Below are 20,159 nucleotides of genomic sequence, written 5' to 3'. Positions count from 1 at the left end.
TCACACGTTTATAGAATGGACTGAAACAAAAAAATATATAATCATGTCTAGGGTTAAGTGCAGTATGATACCTAGCACGGAAATGCTGCTTTTATATTTTGATATCTTACAAAAGGTGAAAAGGACAGTTTAACTATTCAGTGGCTTCTCCTTTTCATTACAGTAAAGCAAAGCAGCAGGAACATTTATGGCACTACAGTGGTGCCTCGCATAACGAGCACACCGTTTAATGACAAATCCACATAGCGATCTATTTTTTGTGATCGCTAATGCGATCGCATTGCGATGTTTAGATAGGGAAAACATCGCATTGCGATGATCAGTACGCGTTTCACTTACCGATCTTCGCATTGCGATGTTTTTAGAACAGCTGATCGGTGGTTCCAAAATGGCTGCCAGGTAACCAAAATGGCCACTGCAAGCATTTTCGCGCGCTGCCCTCGCTTACCGAGGTGGCGAAAATGGCAGCGCTATGGAGGATCTTTGCTCAACGGTGAGTTTTCGCCCCATAGGAACGCATTAAACGGAGTTTAATGCATTCCTATGGGGTTTTCCTATCCGTATAGCGATGTTTCCGGATAGCGACGATTAATCTGGAATGGATTAACATCACTATGCGGGGCACTACTGTATTTATCCTATAACTACTTCTTGCCACCCATAACCATGGAAAAGTTCTATCGTTAATTAAGAAAATCACTGTGGGCTAGAAAAGCTGGAGAGAGAGCTTCCTCAGATTTAGACTAATTCTTTTGCAAAATTCTTTGGCCAGTATCCTGCTGAGGTTCAAGTAAACAGAGAGTTCTGCAAGCACAGTAACATGGCATTGGCTTCCTGTCACTTTCCATGCTCAGTTTAAGGTGCTGGTGATGACCTATAAAGCTCTTCATAGAGCCTGATACTTGTCAGAACTTCCCTCTCAGACCACTAGGCACGTGTTTCATCCACTTCTCTCAGTCCATGTTGCTTAAAGTGGGCACAATGGGAGAGGCCAAAAAAGGTGACAACAAGGATTCGGGCCTTTTCAGTGGTGGGCTCTAGCCTCTGGAATAAGTTGCCAACTGAGATACAGCACGCTCCTTCTCTCCTTATGTGCAGGAAACTGGTGGAAACACAATTATTCAACAATTGATTCTCCTGGATGCTATTGATTGTAATGTTAATTTAAAAATTTTCTCCTCTTTTTGTATGAATTTTGGTCCTATACTTGTAAATTGCCATATTGCTGAATTTATTCTTTTATGTGGGGTTTTAAGTTTTAACCTGCATGGCTCCTAGAGTACTATGCACTAATAGGGTGGTACATAACTCAAATAAATACATAAATAGTGTCACATGTGTCCCTGTTACCACTGTGCAAGCCATGGTCTCCGTAAAGAAACCTCAATCCCAACATTAGCACAAGCAAAGTGAACTCACAATACTATGCTGCAAGGAGTTTCTGCACAGCAAAACCTCAACAGCATGTTGGCCTCTGTTTTTGTTCTTTTACTGAGACCCAGGACTTTTTTGAAGGCTTGAGGAAAGTAAAGAGACCAAATGCATTATTTGAGCAAAGAAGGCAACAAGACACACGAAGGCTCGTGGGATATAGTTTATAGTCCATCCAGATCTATTTGTATATAACCATTTTATTTTCTGTTATGAATTTATTTCATAAGTGGTGCATCCAGAGCTCTTTACACTTTGGCATGAGAGGCACTGTGATTTTAATTCTGTTTTCAAGTCAATTCCTTTGCATAAGAACCTGTTTCACTATTCACTGTTAGCCTGGGGACACAATGTCCATAGTAGCATTACAGCTTTTAATGCTGCCAGTGTATGTGTTCATCTTCCTCTGATTTTGTCTTTAGAACATTCTTCCATTAAATTGTTTTATTAGCTCCAAGAACTGGAAGAAATTCATGAGTGCTGCAGGCATATCTTCTCAGAAGAAATATAGGCATGCACCTCAAATAAAGGCTGAAATCCAGTAGTAAGTCACAACTAGAATAGGTCCATTGAATCAAAAGAACTTAAGGAAGAGTTGACCAACCAAATCCCCACTAATTTAGTCAGCCTACTCTAGTCATGATTTACCACTGGATTTCAGCCATTTTATAACTACAGTGGTGCCTCGCTAGACGATTGCCTCACGGGATGAAAAACCCGCAAGACAATTGGTTTTTGATATCACTATGGTGCCTCGCAAGACTTTTTTCCTATGACCGTGCTTTGCAAGACTTTTTTTTTTTTTGAGACCGATGCATAGGGAACCTCGCAAGACAATTTTTTCACAAGACAACGATTTTCGCAGAACAAATTAAAATCATCTTGCGAGGCACCACTGTACTATGCTGTACCTCATTCAACATCTTCAGTATCTCAGTAATCTATCTCCACATACACATTCTGATGCAGACACCGAATGTCTCTGCAAAGTATATAAATATTTCCTGCCCTGTGCAAAAATACATACCTGTTCATAACAACTTAACATGACCATACTTAACGAGTGAACAATCTGGAATTCTAGATCGAACACTAGCATTCCTTGTGGTTTTACTGGCTTCATTTTACTGGCCTCCCTTTTTCCAATAAGTACAAAGTATATCATAAGAACGACTGTGACTGAACTCCTCTTGCAAATTAGGTACCTTGTTGAAGACCCAGATTTCTCCATTCACTGTGGGCCTGGGAACACCGTGTCCATTGTAGTGGAAGAGGACCCTCTCTTCCTTGGCATTTCGACGTAATGAGGTACACAGCTTCTTAACTTCATCCACTGTAGGATCAAGGCTTTGCTTATACCTGGCCTGTTTGCAGAGGAGAAAAGGGGAGGAAAAAATGAACTATCTAAACAGATTTTCACCTATATATGAGATTTAACAAAATTCAAAATATATGTACAAAATATATGATGTATATACTATAATGTATGTACTATATATGAGATTTAACAACATTCAAAATGTAAGCTCTTCTACAGCTTAGAACAGCTTTACCTAAAACAAATATTTAGGAACCTATGTTTAAACAAACTTTGTATTTCCCCCAAACTCTATTATATTAATATTCTGCATTCTAAACAACTAAATGAACTCAGATAAATGTCCAGCTGCTATAAAAGTGCCTCTCTCTTCATAATGCATAAAGCCTTCTACAAATTATACTGGTGCCAAAGGAACTATCTGCAGTCCTGAAATGATTAGAGAGTAAAGCCACAGATGCTACAACAATTTCAAGTTAGACAATAGATCATTAAACTTTCAAGAAGGCTGAGATTCCAGTTCAAAAATTTGGTCAAATAAAAGGTTGTTATATGTTAAACTCCTAATTTGTTTATAAACTCCCAAGCAAACAAAATCCAGGACAGAGAGATCTACTTAGCCCCATGTAAAGAACATGGGGCTACGACCACCTTCTTCAACATTCTTCTAAAACTTTTAAAAACTCTTTTCTCCCTTGAACTCTGCTAATTAGGACCCAAGAGCCACGTAGGCTACCATTCTGTCTACAGTAGAGGTCACCCATATATCTCCATGCCCTAAGCAGGACACAGGGGCAAGATACCTCCCTGTTCTTTTGTCTGCCAGTCCCAAATATTCAAAAGTACACTGCTGTTGAACACAGACATCTTAAACCTCACTGCTGCTGAAGACAGACATCTAAATCTAAATGTTCATCCCAAATAGAGTAGACTGACTGAATCAGTGGAACAGACGTAAGTGCTGCTCTATCACATTTCCACTGATGCAGTGCATCTATTCTAGTTGGGGCTATCAAATGGATTTAGGCCTGAGGTCTCATTTAGCTACTAAGCAGCAATTATTTCAACTTCTGGAAACAAAACCATGTAAGAGCAGACTGAAAATACCATTATCAGTAACCTGTCACATATAGGAGACATGTGTTCTTCCATAGTCAAATCCAACATTATTCTGACACCTTACATTTACTTTCTTGTTTCTCTATATAGACATAGTATTACTTATATGACTGCCATTCCTCCTTCAAATTTTGTCTTCTTAGAAAACAGTTTAATAGCAATATAATCACTTTCTTCCTAAGCAATGTGTACTAACAAAATCATCAGGTTTTTATGTTGGAATTTATCCGAATAAAACAAAAACAAAATCTAAGTTATATATGTGGAATTGACTACAATTACACTCTCCAGTGCAGGCAGCATTAAACTAGCAGGAACTATCATAAAAACACAGTACAAGATCCAACGTCATAGTTTCTTCTCTAGAGGAATAGCACAAGCAGAAGTGTAGCTTTTTGGCTGCTCCTGCTCCAGTTCATTTCTGCAAAAATACTATGTTTGTATTACACTGTATTTCATGTTTAACCCTCATGGACATTCCTCCAAGCAGTCAAAAAAAGTTGCCTTTATTGTCTCATCCTATAACTCTTGTATTGGTTCCATTAGTTTCAGCTAAGACCGAGAACAAGTACTTATCAATATTTGCATTACGTTTAATGCCTACTAGGGGAAGAGGGTCAGGAAATACCTGTATTTAAGTTTAAAGAATAAAGGATGCATCTAAATATAGTTGCGCATACCAGTTTTCCCACTATAACGCAGTTATTGGCAATGCATTCTTCTTGCAAACTAGCAAAATGGAATGGTAGTGTTATAACATAAATGGTCCCTGCAACTTATCCATTCCATCCAGTTTTGCGTTTTTACAGAATTACAACAAAAACGTAACATACAGTAGTTCTTAAGATTTTAAAGTAGTTCAATCAAACGGTGCCTTGCAGTGCAACACTTCACCTCATCCCTCTTGGTTTATGAGCAAACAACAAGCAGCTGAAAAAAAAAAACCCACTAAGGTTTATCACTCAGTGATGCTGCTCACAATAACTTGCATTAACACAAGCATTGCCTTCTAGCTCACTCTTGTATCTTACAATGGCATTATGAAGGTGCTGATTTGCAAAATGGATGCTCTAAATCACATTCTGCCTGCTGGCACTTTTACAAGCCAGTATAACCAAGCAGTCGAGTGGTAGGCAATTTTTCAATTCCCGTATCTTCTGGGGGAGGGGATTAAGGACAATTTCCCAGACAAGATCGCCATCACCTCCTCCAGCATAAATATGAAATGGAGGTCACAATTAATGGAGAGTGGATACATTAAAAAGGAAAACATGCCTGCCTAACCAAACATCACAGAGAATCAGCACATCAGTTTCAGATTTACAAACACAGGGCGGCACTGAAGAAAAACAGAGAGCTTCTGAAAAAGCAGCTAAAGAGCAGTTACCCATCAACCAAGGATTTTTAGCTCTTACTTTATTAAACAGTATTTCTGATGCACAGACAAACCAAATCTCTATTTGTATTTTCCATGATGAGAGGAATAGCTAACAGTTTGTTCTGCTTCCGACAGCACTTGCTTTAGAGAGAAAGAAAAGAAAAGCAGGGTAGTGATGAAGGAAAATATGAAAATGCAAAACTATCTATGGTGGCATGGGCATATTAGAGGCAGGATTATGATCTGTGCCTCTGGAATTTGTAACAGAAGTATCATGATTTTAAGTTAGGATGGATAAATAGTCTAGGGAAAGACAAACGGCACAGATTGTGCTAAACTTAAAATTCATACGACATGGTCCACTCTTACCAGGTTCAGGTAATGGCAGATACAATCAGATCATAACACTTACATTGCCTTGAATACAACTCTAGCAATAGGTTAAGGATATGATTAATTCACCAACCTAACTGGGGCCGAGTATGTTGAATACATTATTTTTCTTTGATATGGCAAAAATTAGGGAGGACTAATGATGTTACTGGAAAAAGAATGAGGCATTACCTATAAGCTATATTATCGTAGCCTGGGAATTTATGTGCCTGCAATATTTTGTTTATATTCTTTTCTTTAAGCCACAGATTCTCCCAGCACCACCACCATTAGTACTACTGAAAACATATAATGGATTATGTCACCATTGCTAGAGTTCCATTAAGTTCAAGAATTGAATAGGTACAAAGAGTGAATGCTGTTATAACTCATTATAATTCTATGCAATACTTGGTTCATAAGCATAGACACATGCTGCTGCTATTCGATTGAGAGAAAACAGAAAAAGAATCCAGATCCAAATCTGAAAGCTATGTACTATAAATAGACTCCTGATCCAGTCACTGAGGCATCATAAGAGTGTAAAATGTCTTGCCAATCTGGATACTGAAGGGACAGCATTAAAAGCAGAGAGAACTACCTGTGAGCTGAACAAATTAATGCTGTCTTGAGTCGCATGGTGCATTTTCAGAATCAGGTTGATTAATCAATTTTTAGATTCTATCTTCCTAGAATTTTCAAACTCTCTGGCTTTGAATTGAGGTAAAAAAAAGGGGCAGGAAAGGTTTTTTTGTTGTTGTTCGTAAGTCAACACTCCGTTCGTAACTCAAAGCAATATTTAGCGTCTGGAGCTGTTCGTAATTCAAAACATTCATAGGTAAGGGCGCCACTGTAGGTTGATTGGTTTCCTGATATATGTGTCTTCCTGTAAAAGAGGGGTACAAAACTCCATGTTGTAGTATTGCAACTCCTAAGATTCCAGTCAGCACCACCAATTGTGAGAAATGATAGAACCTGCAGACTAGGCTATAGTCTGGCTATCAGAAGGACTATAATTCTCTCATTCCTGATGTTTCTTTTTAAAAGTCCCTCATATTCACCTTAAAACATATAGCCTCATTAATTTGGTTTGTGAATTTAATCAAATACCAATTAATTCAGAGATATTATTTGAAGCTTCTTTAGATGTTGCCTCCACACCCCTTCAAAGAAAAGGGGTAGCATGATTTAATTTTTTTATATGTCCCCTGTGAATTCAACAGAACACTGAAGGAAAACAGCATCATGAAGAGCCCTGTTCCATTCTTTTGATTCATAGTTACTTTCCCCAGATGTTATCATGTCAAAATGAGTTCTTTGAAATAGCATCCACAGCTGTTGTGCTATTTTAACGATAGCACAAAAACTGCACAAACACTAAATCACTAAAACATTGAAAATTTCACATAAAACATTAAATAAATAAATAAATAAATCCCATTTTCATCTCATGAAACTGCTTCTCAGTTTCATTTTCTTTCAGATGAATGTTGTCCCATAAGCCATTTTTATTTCTTTGAGTCTTAATAACACAGTCAAGTCTATTTCCTGCAAGCACTGTCTACTCTTCTCTCATTCTCAGTTCTTCCATACCTCAACTCTTCAAAGCAGCTATGGTGAGTATGCTACGGTAGAGGGCCTAATTTAGTCCAGAGCATACAAGAAATGCAAAGCATTTAGCAATGCATACACAATTTTACTAGACAAAACTTCCCACAGTATTATTGTGTTCTTATCTCACCCCAAATCCTTGCTGAATCAGGAAATCCACAGCCGAAGCATCCTTGACAGGCCACCATTTAACCTCTGTTTAAAAACCTTCATGGAAAGAGAACTGATCACAGTCCAAGCCAATCCAAACGGTTCTTAATATTTATTCGAATCTCCTTTCTCAATATTTGAATCAGCTTCTCCTGGTTCTATACTCCAGAGCCACAGAAAACAAATTTATTACATCTTCCAAATAACAGCCCTTCAAATAGGTGAAAATGTCCACCATATGGCTTCTCAGTGCCTGAGCAGTGTTTTGCAAATCAGAACACTGAATCTGGACAATATGAAGATGTCCTTAGTTGGGGTAATTTTCAATCTGTTCTGGATAAAGTAGTGGTCTCCTGAAGGATCAGCCACAGAAACCTGGGAATATGCATGAATCCACCAATCCACCACTGCAGCTTCAAACAGGAATTCAGTTTGATAGATACTAGCTATGACAATATTTGAATATAGCTAGCTGGTCACAGTTCTCAAGCTCTGTTAGCCTATAGGAAGATGATTACTTCAAAATACTACCTATAAGGCTACCTTTAAAATGGCACTGAAACTTCTATTAGGGTCCCACAAAGCTTCTGTGTTACTAACAGTAGACAATGTAACTGTGTGACATTAGTTCCTTGTTACATGCACCATCTGGAAGGAAGGTTGACAGAAACTGCTGATTTCAGAACTTGATATAGCAGCACAAAGAGGATTATCTGCAACTGGCAAGGGATGTTGAAACTGGAACTATCCATTCTCTTCTGGTGATGTGACTGTTAATCCTAAAGAGGATGGATGCATTTCAGTCTTGTGTCTCAACACTGACCATTCCGCCTTGGGTGACCTTGCCAGGTGTTCAGACTTTTAATCCAGTCTCCTAATGACATTGCTCTTGGCTTCCCTGGTGCACTCAAACCCCCTCATGATGTTAAAGTGAGCATCCAAGAGGGGGACTGGAAAACTCAGAAGTGTGCAAAGAATGTCTCTTAATACTGACACAAGATGTCAAACAGGCAGTTAGGAACCATAGTGCAAGATCTGACAAAAGAATATCCATCAGACCTCTGGGAAAACCTATCAACATAAACATCATTCAAGTCCATGCTCCACCTACAGATGAAGAAGACTGAAAGCTTTTATACAAGCATTTGAGATGAAATTGATCATATACCAAAGGCAAGTTGACAATCCATAAGTGGCCAGAAATCAACAACAGGAAACAAAACAGAACCAAATGTTGTTGAAAAATTTGATCTAGCAACCAGGAAATGTAACAGGAAAATTCTGTGAAGACAACTACCTATTTATTTCCAATACAAGCTTCAGGCAACCAAACAGATAACTATATACATCACCACATACAGAAATCAGATACAGAAATCAAAGTGACTACATAAATGGTAGGAGATGGAGATGCTGTGTTCTCCCTGCCAAAACAAGACTTCAGGAGCAGACTGTGATTTTGGCTATGAATTCTTAATATAAAAAATTAGGGTAAATCTGAAAAAGAACATTAAAAGAACCACAGTACCAAAATATAATTTAAATAACATTTCTGATTTATTTAAGGTGCACATAAAGAACTGATTTGTATTGCTAAATCCAAATTGCTAAACTGAAAGAAACCAGAGACTGAAGATGAAACCAGAGATATTATTAGAGAAGAATGAAAAAAATATTATTCCTATAGTAAAAAAACAGCCTAGATCAGTGATAAACTTTGATCAGGGATGTTGAAAGATCAACAGGACACCATACTATCTTAGATCAGGGATGTTGAAAGACCAACAGGACACCATACTATCTGATCAAAATACAATCGCATTTGAAAAGGAATCCAATGATGAAGCACCTGCAGATTTAGAAAATGAAGTGAAATCTGACCTGAAAGCAGTTGGAAGAAATAAATCACCAGGAGTTCTCCCTTCAGAGACTGAAACTGTCAAAATCCTAACTAGAATATGTCATCAAATATGAAAAACGAAACAAGACTCATACACCAGAAATGTTTAATATGCATATCCTTTAAAAAGGAGATGCCAAGTAGTGCAATAACTATACCACTCCATTAATTTCCCATGCACACAAAATGACGCTCAAGGTGTTTGTTAGTTTCTACCATTCCATGATGGATAGGAAAGTTACAAAATCCATACCGGTTAGGTATGTAAAGCCAGGACTATGAAATGTTGCCAGGTATCGGATTCGAGGACTGTCTCTTCAGGGTTGCCTCCTGCTCTTCCTCTTAACAGAGTCCTAGAGTGTTCTAATTGATTATTTCTCTCCTGCCTATCAGAAGCAAGAAGGACAGATTCTACTTCAAAAGAGGAGTGAAAGGGCCTTTTTTGTTTATTTGTTTTGAGTAGTTTGGGTTTTTTCACAGGTTGTAAAGTTGTTACTCTTTCTTGTTGGCAGGACGTTCCTAGGTTCCTTGCCTCAAAGTAAGGCTTCTGTTGCAAGAGTAGCATATTTTTAAGCACTCGAAATGACCCTTAAACTGTCTAACAGTGGTTCACACTGTAGTTTGCTAATGAACCCATTCTACCAAAGAGTTATTATGCCTGAAACATATTAAGGTAATTTTATTACACAGATGTAAAAAATAAGAATTACTGTATCTTTTGCTGGTCTCTTCTTCACTAAAATTCCAATATTTCTTTACAAGTCAAGGTCATCCTCTGCCCTCCAATGGAGCAACTATAACTGTGTAGAGCATGACAGTGTGAGCATTATAACAAAATATCCATGTGAACAATACAATTCTCTTCCCCGCCCATTACACCCATAGAAATAGGGTAACCTATTGATAAAGGTCACTGGAGGCAAAGGCCAAGATCATCCAAACTATTGTATTCCCAATCACTAGTACATGTGTGAACACTGGAGAGTGGGAAAAAGTGAACATGAAAAAAATGATAAATTTGAAATATGGTGCTAGAGGAGTTTTGTAGATTCAATGGACCATCAAAATGTTAAAAAGTGGACATTGATTAAATTAAGCCTGAACTCTCTCAAGAAGCAAAAATGATGAAAGCAAGGCTGCTGTTCTTTGTTGTACTTTGGGCCAACCATGAGAAGACAAGGTTCCCTGAAAAATACAGTGATGCTAGAAAAAGGCTGCTGGGAAAGAAGAAGAGTAAATATGAGACAAACTGACTTCAGAAAGGAAGAGCTTTTTCAAGGCTGGGATATTTTTGAGGTCACTCATTCATAAGAAGGCAGAGGCTTGAGGGCACACAACAGAACAACAAAAGATGCATCATAAAGCCTGATAAACTTTGGGAGCAACTGTAACACAAAGAGAATATATATCTAGCTTGACATAAAAACAGCAATCACATTGTGAGCTGCCAACCAAATTCCTTCTGGAAGAGTTACAGAACAGCAGAACAGATCCAATTGACAGAAAACTGAAAGATGCTTAGAAATAAATTTTAGCAAAGAACTCACCTTCTGCTGTCAGCCAAAACAACATTAGTGTACTACACAGAACAATACCCATCTGGCAATATAACTGAAGAACATGAACATTCCATGCCCTAGGCACAAAATGGGCAAATTATTCATAAGGCAAATGAGCATTTCTGCCACCATGACCCAGTGAGGATGTAATACTGGTTCTTTGCAAGCTGTTGTCCATAAACCTGGAGCCAGCAATCTCATGGACAATTCCCCCTTCCCTTTTTTTCCAGTTTTGAGCATATTTAAGCATAATATTCCTACTATTGCTTACTATGGTACATGCTAAACAATATTCCCTGCTTAAACAGAAAGTGAACTGTGCTATAGATTGTGGCTAAGATGGGAATGCTGTTTTGTGTTAATAAAACAGGTAATACTAAGCTAGAACAACAGAAAAAGGGGGAAAAATTGCACGGGACAGAAAGAGAATGTATACTTAAGACTAACCTGTACTTTGCAAATATGTGCCTGACAATTCCATCAACTGCGAGTTAAACAAGGTGGCAAATTTGCCAACTCTTCTCACAGTCCAGGGATGGGCAAAGTGCACCCCCAAGAATGTTTTTGTACCCATATTCTCTTTTTCTGGCACTAGAAGGTGAATCCCAGTTTTTGGAAGACTCAAGAAGTAATCAATCTTGTAAATAAGCCATAGGGCCATTCTGCACCATTTAATACACCTGTTTTTCAAAACTAGAAACAGACTGTTAGTCACTTCTGGTTTCATTTTTTTTTTGCAACTTGTTTAAGCCCCACTGTTTGCAATTTGTGCAATCTCCAAGGAGCCCCACAAACACAAAATCATCCTTGGAACCTGAAAAAGGATGGGGGAGGAAAACTGGTGCACTACTGCTAGGAACATACCACTACACTTGAAAAACAGGCTACTACCAAAACTTTCAAATGAAAGTTAAAGTATTTTTAAAAGGAAAAGGTTGCAACAAGGAATAGATTTCTTGTCACTGTCTCACTAGTGGATTCCAGTGACAATAACAGAGAAGAGTTGCACACCATTTCATGTGATTGATTTCTTTTCTTGTCTGTCCTCCCAACCCAATGTCTCACATAAAGAGAAAATTCAGACTTGAAAGGAAGAAACCTGATGCTTTTCACTGCAAAGCCATCCTAATTTTCAGTCTGTGTAGCTTCAGGAGTCCAAAGCAGCACATCTTCTTTTTCCAATCTGTCTAACCCCTTGCCTTGACACTCTTCAGTGGCAGAAACTGACAGGTTTACAATATTACCCTCCTCCCAAGAAGATTTAGCAAGGAAGCCAATGTACAAGATCATATTAGTTTTGTTAAGATTAAGTAGACTGGACCACAGCATTATGTACTAGTCTACGAGCAGCCATTCCTATTAGAAGAGGGCTTTAAGTTAGACTAGTGTTAAAATGTTACAGCAAATTACAAGCAGTGGCTATAAATCAGTTTACTCATACAGTTGTTTAATGAATTTTTGATAATGGGAAGAACTCATCCTGTAGTCCAAATATACTTTTTAAATTAATTACCTTCCTTTTGGTTTATAAGTTTATTTTCTTCCTTCCTTGTAAAGACAGTGCCAGTCTGTTCCTTTCACAAGCTTTTTAAAAATGCATTCTATACTTTGCTTTTCCATATTTACATTATGTATAAGTTATTTCTTATTACCAGGTAATCAGAGTCTTTGCTTTTAAAGCGGAACAATTTAGGCTTAGGAAGAATTAAACAACACACACAAATAGTTTCTCTGCAGCTCTCTATATTGTCTTTTGACCCTTCAACAACATTTCAATGTTAATAAAAGAGTAGTCAGAAGCATATTATATAAGGCTTCCTCTAAAGTAAATACTAATTGCCAGAATACAGTTCAGAAACACACTGTATGGTAACAAAGATTCTACTTTTGATAGTAAATTCTCATTATTTTGATAATTTTCCCCCATAGTTCAGCTTCTTCCTTGGCAAGAGTTCTGATCAGCATTAGCGGAAAGGACATTTTCAACTGCTGCCCCTTTGCTAATGGTACTAAGCTTTATCTGTCACTCCTTAACTGACACCAGTACCAGAACTGTCAAAACACCTTGTTGATGTGCACTGCAGGACAAGCACAAAATTGCTGATGATGCCTGTCAGCTGCTTCTCTGGTGAGAATTGGATTTTTCTGATCACTTTAGTGAGTGGCTCAAGACATCATGTCAAGAGGAAAAACCCTGGATAAGTCCAATTTGGAAATTGTTTCAATGCCATGTATACTATTAAGGATGAACACTTCTTTTTCTTTCAATACAGGGAACACCTCAGACCTGACAAAAGACAATTATTTCTTGCCAGCAATTCATGTTATAAATATATCTTTTGCCCTTTTTATTTAAAGTACTAAGAACGAAACAGAAACTAGATCAAAATCTATCAAAACATGGCAGTTCAACCCTTTGTTCTTTATATTCAACAATTTTGGATGGAAGAAGCAGAGATAGCCTATCTCTGCTATAAAAGCAGCACACATTTATCACTACCATTTAAAGCAAAGACTATGAGAGCATTTCCACCAGTTCCACATCTTAAAATGGAATAACTAATCTCCAGCATTCTACTACAGCTCGTAGAGGTTTTTGCACTGATTTTAAAAAATGAGAATGCTGATTAATGCAGTACCATATCATTTCCCCAAATAATTTGGCTTCTTTCAAATAAAATGTCCTTTCTAATCATTTCACACAGATTTCAATAACAAAAGCTTTGGTTAAAAAAACATATAGAAAACATTTTTGTGGACACTGGAATTTCTGAAAGCTGTGAAGTGATATTTTCATCATAACAGATTAGGGGTGTGTGTGTGTGGGTGTGTGTGTTCTCAAATGGCTTAAGACACAATTCATGTCTAAAAGTAAGGCAGGACTATTCATGCTGAAGGGGGGTTTCCTTTTTTATTCCTACTGCAGCTGTTTCTCTGACAGACAAAAGAGTTGCTTCTAAGAGGGAAAGTAGAGGCACAATGCATGTAAATTCTTTAGCCTGCAGGTTAAAAAAACAGGGCACCATTCTTTTTTCAACCTACACTTCTGGTTGTCTCCAATGCTAGCTAAAAAAAATAAAAGGCATGCTACAGACCAGGATCAACTTTAATGGAATAGTACTTGCTTTAGGTGAGCTCTTGAGCAGCAACCTGCCCATATATGTTGCACAAAGCCAGGCAAGTATAATACAAGCTTTCAGACTTCACCCTACATTATCGAAGCTTTGCATGAAATTGTGAAGGGACTAGTGGAACTAGGGGGCCTGCCTCTGCCAGCAATCACCAGGGCTCCTACTCATATTTCCCAGTTAAGAGTGTATTGTATTCGCAAAGGCTTTCATAGCTGGAATCTAATGGTTGTTGTGGGCTTTTCGGGCTCTTTGGCCGTGTTCTGAAGGTTGTTCTTCCTAATGTTTCGCCAGTCTCTGTGGCCGGCATCTTCAGAGGACAGCACTCTGTGCTCTGGTCGTCTGAAGATGCCGGCCACAGAGACTGGCGAAACGTTAGGAAGAACAACCTTCAGAACATGGCCAAAGAGCCCAAAAAACCCACAACAACCATAAGAGTGTATTGTAAAGCTTCAGAGAGGTGGCTGTATCTTCTCCTCTTCTGTTCCACTGACACAGATAGTGAAAGCTATATGTACTGATTTCAAATCTGTGGCTGAGAAAGATGTATAAAAGGAGTTGAGTGGTGCCAGGTCAGGTAAGCAGGGCAGTGTTGATGAAAAGAGAAAATGGGTTTCCTTCCCTGTTATATTACTTTACTTTTATGGACTGGACTGGACTTCATCAAATGCAGTGAACTGTGTATGTACACCAGGCTATTAAGGGCAGGGGGAAGTAATCCAAGTGGCAATGTGACTGAAAAGTAGTCTGTGACAATTCCATGTAAAGCTTGGGCTAAAAAACCCTCATCATACCACTTAAAAAACCCGCTTGAAGATGACTATTTGTTTTTGCTGTAGGGCCACCTCCTTAAAATCACTGAAAACAGCACTGACTTGTAATTTTGTTGCAACAGGTTAATACACCCACTCCTCCAGCAAGGAGTAAAACTTACCTACTTCCACCAAGTGTATCACCAGATATTTCAGGGGAAGACTCAAACTCTACATTCTGTCAAGTACAAAAACTAAAGGAACGAATATAACATTTATTTTAATCCAGGATATCAAACGTTTATATTATCACTTAAATCAATATTTTTATGCACAGTGCAGACATTCATTGTCAATAATTGATGTAGCTGCAAAATTTTGAATACTTAGAAACATCCTCTATTAGATATATAATAAATTGTCAAGATGTAATGTTTTATCTTATTCCCAGCTCACCACATATTCATGTCAATCACATTTTGTTTTCTAGTGTTATGACAGGACACCCATCCTGACGATAAGCAACAAAAACAACATTTTGTCTGTCTCAGCCTTCAAGAATCTGCTATCCTGCTGTATAATTCAGAAAAGCCTGTTTACATTAACAAGCAAATAACTGACAAATGAAAAAAGTTTTAGCCACTTCAGAATGATACAATTTGTTTGGAGGTTTCAGCAGGGAGCGCAGCTGTCACATACCCTTGACCAAAGAATTGTACCTTCCTTCTATCTAAGATGGCCATCTTCTTCCACCGAGCATGCAGTTTCAGGAAGAAAGAAGATGGAAAGGTGAGGGAGGAAGGGGACATCCACCTAATCAGCCAGATCAACCCTGACAATCAATGGGGTGACAGATGTCACAGCCAGATCACCCTCACATTGTCAGTATTACCAACATCTTCATGTTACTGCTCAAGCTGCTAACCTTTTCTGAACTGGAATATGAATAAGACCCTATTTATTGGAAGATGCTTGATAACATGTCATTGTTTTTTTTTTTTAAAAAAATGCTTTCTGTGTTCCATTGTGTGTAAACCAATTGATATGGATCTAACAGGTCATTTGATCACAATAGACTTATTGATTGACTGAGAATGATACAGTATTTAAACTAGACTGTCTATCACTAGCTTAACGCATGGGCCAGTACTTTGTTGTGTAGCTTCTCTCTCTCTCTCTCTCTCTCTCTCTTTGTCACTCTCTCTCTCTGTCACTCTATCTCCGCCCCTCCTGCACATGACTTCCATATGATGGACAGGGGTGATGTGGGCATTCCACCACACAGAGTTAAACAACAAGATTTGGACCATGGATTTAAATGTGATCAAGAATGTGGAAATCAGAGCACCCATTCTCACAGCTTAGAGACTATTACCAACATGTAATGTCTTGAGGTCACCATTTCAAAGGTGCCACTTCCTCCACAGGTTTCAGATTAGGGACAATCGCTATTTCATGTAGATTAATGTTAGGATCTAGAAGCTGCTCTTCTTTAAATTCTAATAATAATAACATCATCATGTGCCATCAAGTCAATTCTGATTAACGGCTTTCAGGGTTTTTTAGGCAGAAAGTACTCAAAAGTGGTTTACCATTCTCTTATTCTGGGGGCACCCTGGGACTGTGCAGCTTGCCCAAGGCCACACATGCTGGCTCTACGTACAGGAGGCAATGTGAGGAATCGAACTCCCAGCTTCTGGCTCCACAGCCAGATACCTAAACCAGCGACCAATCGAGTCAGGATAATTAAATCTAGCTCACTGTGATATGAATTATTTAGGTTAATCTCTTATGGAAAATTATGCTTTAACAAGAGAAATAGATTGTTGCCTTTAGGAATGACAGTTGCGTGGTTCTATATTTGCCAAGATTAACTCAACCCAATGTGAACTATATGAAGATCAGGGTAAGCATATGTGGCTGGATAGCTTAGCAGTTTAGTTATCTGGTTGCAAAGCCAAAGGTTGGGAGTTAGATTCCCCTCTGGGCCTTCATCTGTTGAGTCCCTTCTATCTCTGCAGTTAAGGTGGTTAAGCCTTGAAATAAAAAGCCAACTCCAGAGCCGGAGTCCCAGAGGCAGTTCCTGTCATTCTGGCAACTCCTGCGACGTCACTGAAACCAGTTGTATTGGCTCTTGCCTTTCCATTGGACTATTTCAGTGACATGGAAAGGGGGGATTTGCTGGTTGGGTAACAGCCTATCCTCCACATTATTTTACCCAGGCTTCATGCCCTGGAGGGGACACTCCACCTTTGCGTACAGCATCAAAACACTAGACGCTGTTCCAAGTCCTCCATACAGAGCATGTTACCTCTCTCGAGACTGAAGGATGCCTATGATGATGAAAGCCAACGTAAGTTACATTTTCCATTTCAACTCTTGCTTTTGTTCCCCTAATTTCAAACTACCTTGATATGAAAAACACCACTAATAAGAGCTTCCATTGATTCAACAGCTTTACTGTTCTCATTTGAAACCAAAACAAAACAGAAATCTACAAAGGTGATTACACCTGCATAGCTTAAAGCTATGAATACAGCCTATCTTTTCTGCCCTAGAGATGAAAGTAATGCCATCACAATTTTATGCCCTGGGGATTTTGGGACAGCATATTTTATCTATTGTGTGTTATTTCCTGCCACATTTTATAAACTCACTCATTCAAGAGAGACATGTTTTTATGCCTGTGCAGTCTTCCGTTCCATCATGCTGATTATAATACCGTTGCAAAACTAATTAAGAGATTTTTTAAAAAAACAACCTAGTGAAAGTGTTCATTGGGCAGTAAAGCAGATTGTTCATTGATTAGTCTTGACTAAAACCACAGTAACACTGGGAATGCTGATTACTGCCCACCCAACAAACTGAAAATGCAGCATGAGCATGATGACATGTCTCTGGGTCATCGTGTTCATTCTGGATGGGATCTTGTCCTTCAAAAAGATAACATAAACATTTTCAGGTATAACAATGTGCACATGAAATATGAAGATATTGTGCTATACGGATAGGTGAGGAAGCCTACATTTGGATGGCAGATTATCCAGTGCACATTTCCCAGAACTAAACACAAATCCTAACATAATTGGTCAGAAATCCATATATTTCTAAGCATACTGAGCTATTTATAAAACAAAATCCTTAAAATGTGCATATTTATACAATGCACATAGCAACACAAGAACATTTTAAGGTACATAAAAACACATTAATCAATTGGAAAAATCCATTCAAGAATAAATGTATTTGAAAAATTCTCACAGTTTAAAAAATTTGGGAGGAGGGAGAGGAAAAGACTTGCAATCCAGTGTAAAACCAACCCAGAAAAGTTCACATTAGGCGGTTTATAAATTGTCCAGTTGCTTAGCTCCACTGTTATTATCCGTATCTCACCCTGTTCTGTAACACCAGCAGACAATTTGGAGGTCAGGCTTGACTAATATAGCAGTTCTGTATTCTCTGTGAGATCTCTTAGATGCAGGTCTCATGCTGGGTATTTTGGGCAATTGCTGGTAGTTGCCTCTATCTATTTCTTCAACGCAGTGTATATCACAAGCATGTGGTTCGCATTCTGTTTGAAAACTATCTGTCCGCTGATAGTTTTCAAATAGAGGATGGTCCTTGGTAAACTGGGACACATATACTTCTCAATAACAATATTCTTCAAAAGCTATTGGGAACAAATTGGGCACACAACCACAAACACTAAGAAACACAAGAGCACAGAGTGTTGTCCTCTGAAGATGCCGGCCACAGAAACTGGCAAAATGTTAGGAAGAACAACCTTCAGAACACGGCCAAAGAGCCTGAAAAACCCACAACAACCATTCGATCCCCGCTGTGAAAGCCTTCATGAATACACTAAGAAACACAAATTTGGCCTTATGCTTTTCCTCAAGCAACTATTACAGTCTGGTGTGATATAGTTCAGCTCATGCAAAACAGGCAGATGTAGCACTTAATGAAAGTTGTACAATTGTTATTGGATGCCTGAAGCCAAACTCTGCCGATAAAACCAACTACATAGCAGGCTCTGCATCCATTGAGCGAAGTAGCAGCTAAGAGTGAAAGACTCAAAGCATCTACAGCGTGCAACCACTTTTTGGCATCATCCTGCCTCTCACAAATTAAAATAAGGAAACGTTTTATCAGAATATCTTTGAATCATTAAAGAACAGCAGAAAATGTGAGGGCTATAATGTGGGAAAATGAATTACTCACCTCTTAAAATGGATGGAACCCCAGGGAAGTTTAGCTCCTAACCACACGGAGAACTGGGTTACTTGGAACTCACTTAATAGGCTACAGACTGGACAGGGCAGAACCAAGGGGCACTTAAGAAAATGGCATTCCACACCAACACAGTCAGTCCTTTGCAAGTCCAGGGAAGAACAGGTATAAATAAGTGTGCTTGCAACATGCACATATATAACATGTTTCAAGAGTATGTTGACTATCTAAAGCAGGGTTCCCCAACTCCCGGTCCGCAGCCCGGTGCCAGTCCATGGCCACGGCAGGACCAGGCCATGGAGACAGATCTCTTGCCCCCCCCACACTCCCCCCACGCACAGCCCGCCCCTGGCCCGCCCCCAGCATGTGCGTGAGCACCTTCCTGCCCCTCCACGAACGCACCCCACCCCCTCCGTGCATGCTCATGAATGAAGGGCCAAATCCCATGTTATTTCTATCTGAAGTATACCCACATAAGGGAGTGTTGCTGTTAGTCACAACTACTGTAGCTCTCATTAATTTCAATGGGTCTGTGTAAGAAGAGGTAACAATGAACTCAGCCCTAGATGTCTTATACAGTGGTGCCTCGCAAGAAAAATGCCTTACAAGACAAATGGTTTTGGCGATGGGGGAGTTGATTACTCACAAGACAAATGTCCCTATGGCCTTGCTTCGCAAGAGGAATGTTTTCCGGTTTTTGTTCCTGCCTCATGTTTCCTGATTTTTACATGTTTTTCTATGATGTTTAAAAAGTTAAAGTTTTTTGACTGAAATTTTTAAAATCATCTGCACAATAGATATGGCTTTAAAGAGTACTTAATAAACCCTTTGTAAACCAAATTTGACTTTGTTCTGTCTTTTTTTGCCCATAGGAATGCATTAATTAGATTTCAATGCATTCCTATGGGAAAACGCGTTTCGCAAGACAAATTTTTCACAAGACAACATTAACGCGGAATGAATTAAATTTGTCTTGCGAGGCACCACTGTACTGTATATAATTTGTTGGAAACTGTCCTAATAAATAATGATACAGTATTTCATATAGAGAACTTCAGGATAGCTCAGTGTTTTAGGTACAGTGGGGTCTTGACTTGAGAACTTAATCCGTATTGGAAGGTGGTTCTCAAGTCAAAAAGTTCTCAGGTCAAATCTGCATTTCCCATAGGAATGCATTGAAAACCATTTGATCCGTATCTGCTCTTTTCCGT

The 20,159-nt window shown here is 38.7% G+C and overlaps 1 protein-coding gene across 2 annotated transcripts in view; it reads right to left on the bottom strand.

Moving 5' to 3' along the window:
- RPTOR (regulatory associated protein of MTOR complex 1) overlaps nt 1-20,159 on the bottom strand; it is a 459,589-nt gene that overhangs the window by 298,013 nt on the left and 141,417 nt on the right. For both annotated transcript variants that reach the window (XM_020813521.3, XM_020813530.3), the window contains exon 4: nt 2,637-2,795. In XM_020813521.3, coding sequence (XP_020669180.1) covers nt 2,637-2,795 — 159 coding nt within the window. The remainder of the gene's footprint in view (nt 1-2,636; nt 2,796-20,159) is intronic.

This window comes from Pogona vitticeps, chromosome 2 (genome assembly GCF_051106095.1).
Source record: "Pogona vitticeps strain Pit_001003342236 chromosome 2, PviZW2.1, whole genome shotgun sequence".
Classification (NCBI taxonomy): domain Eukaryota; kingdom Metazoa; phylum Chordata; class Lepidosauria; order Squamata; family Agamidae; genus Pogona; species Pogona vitticeps.
This window is presented reverse-complemented; position numbering and strand designations above follow the sequence as displayed.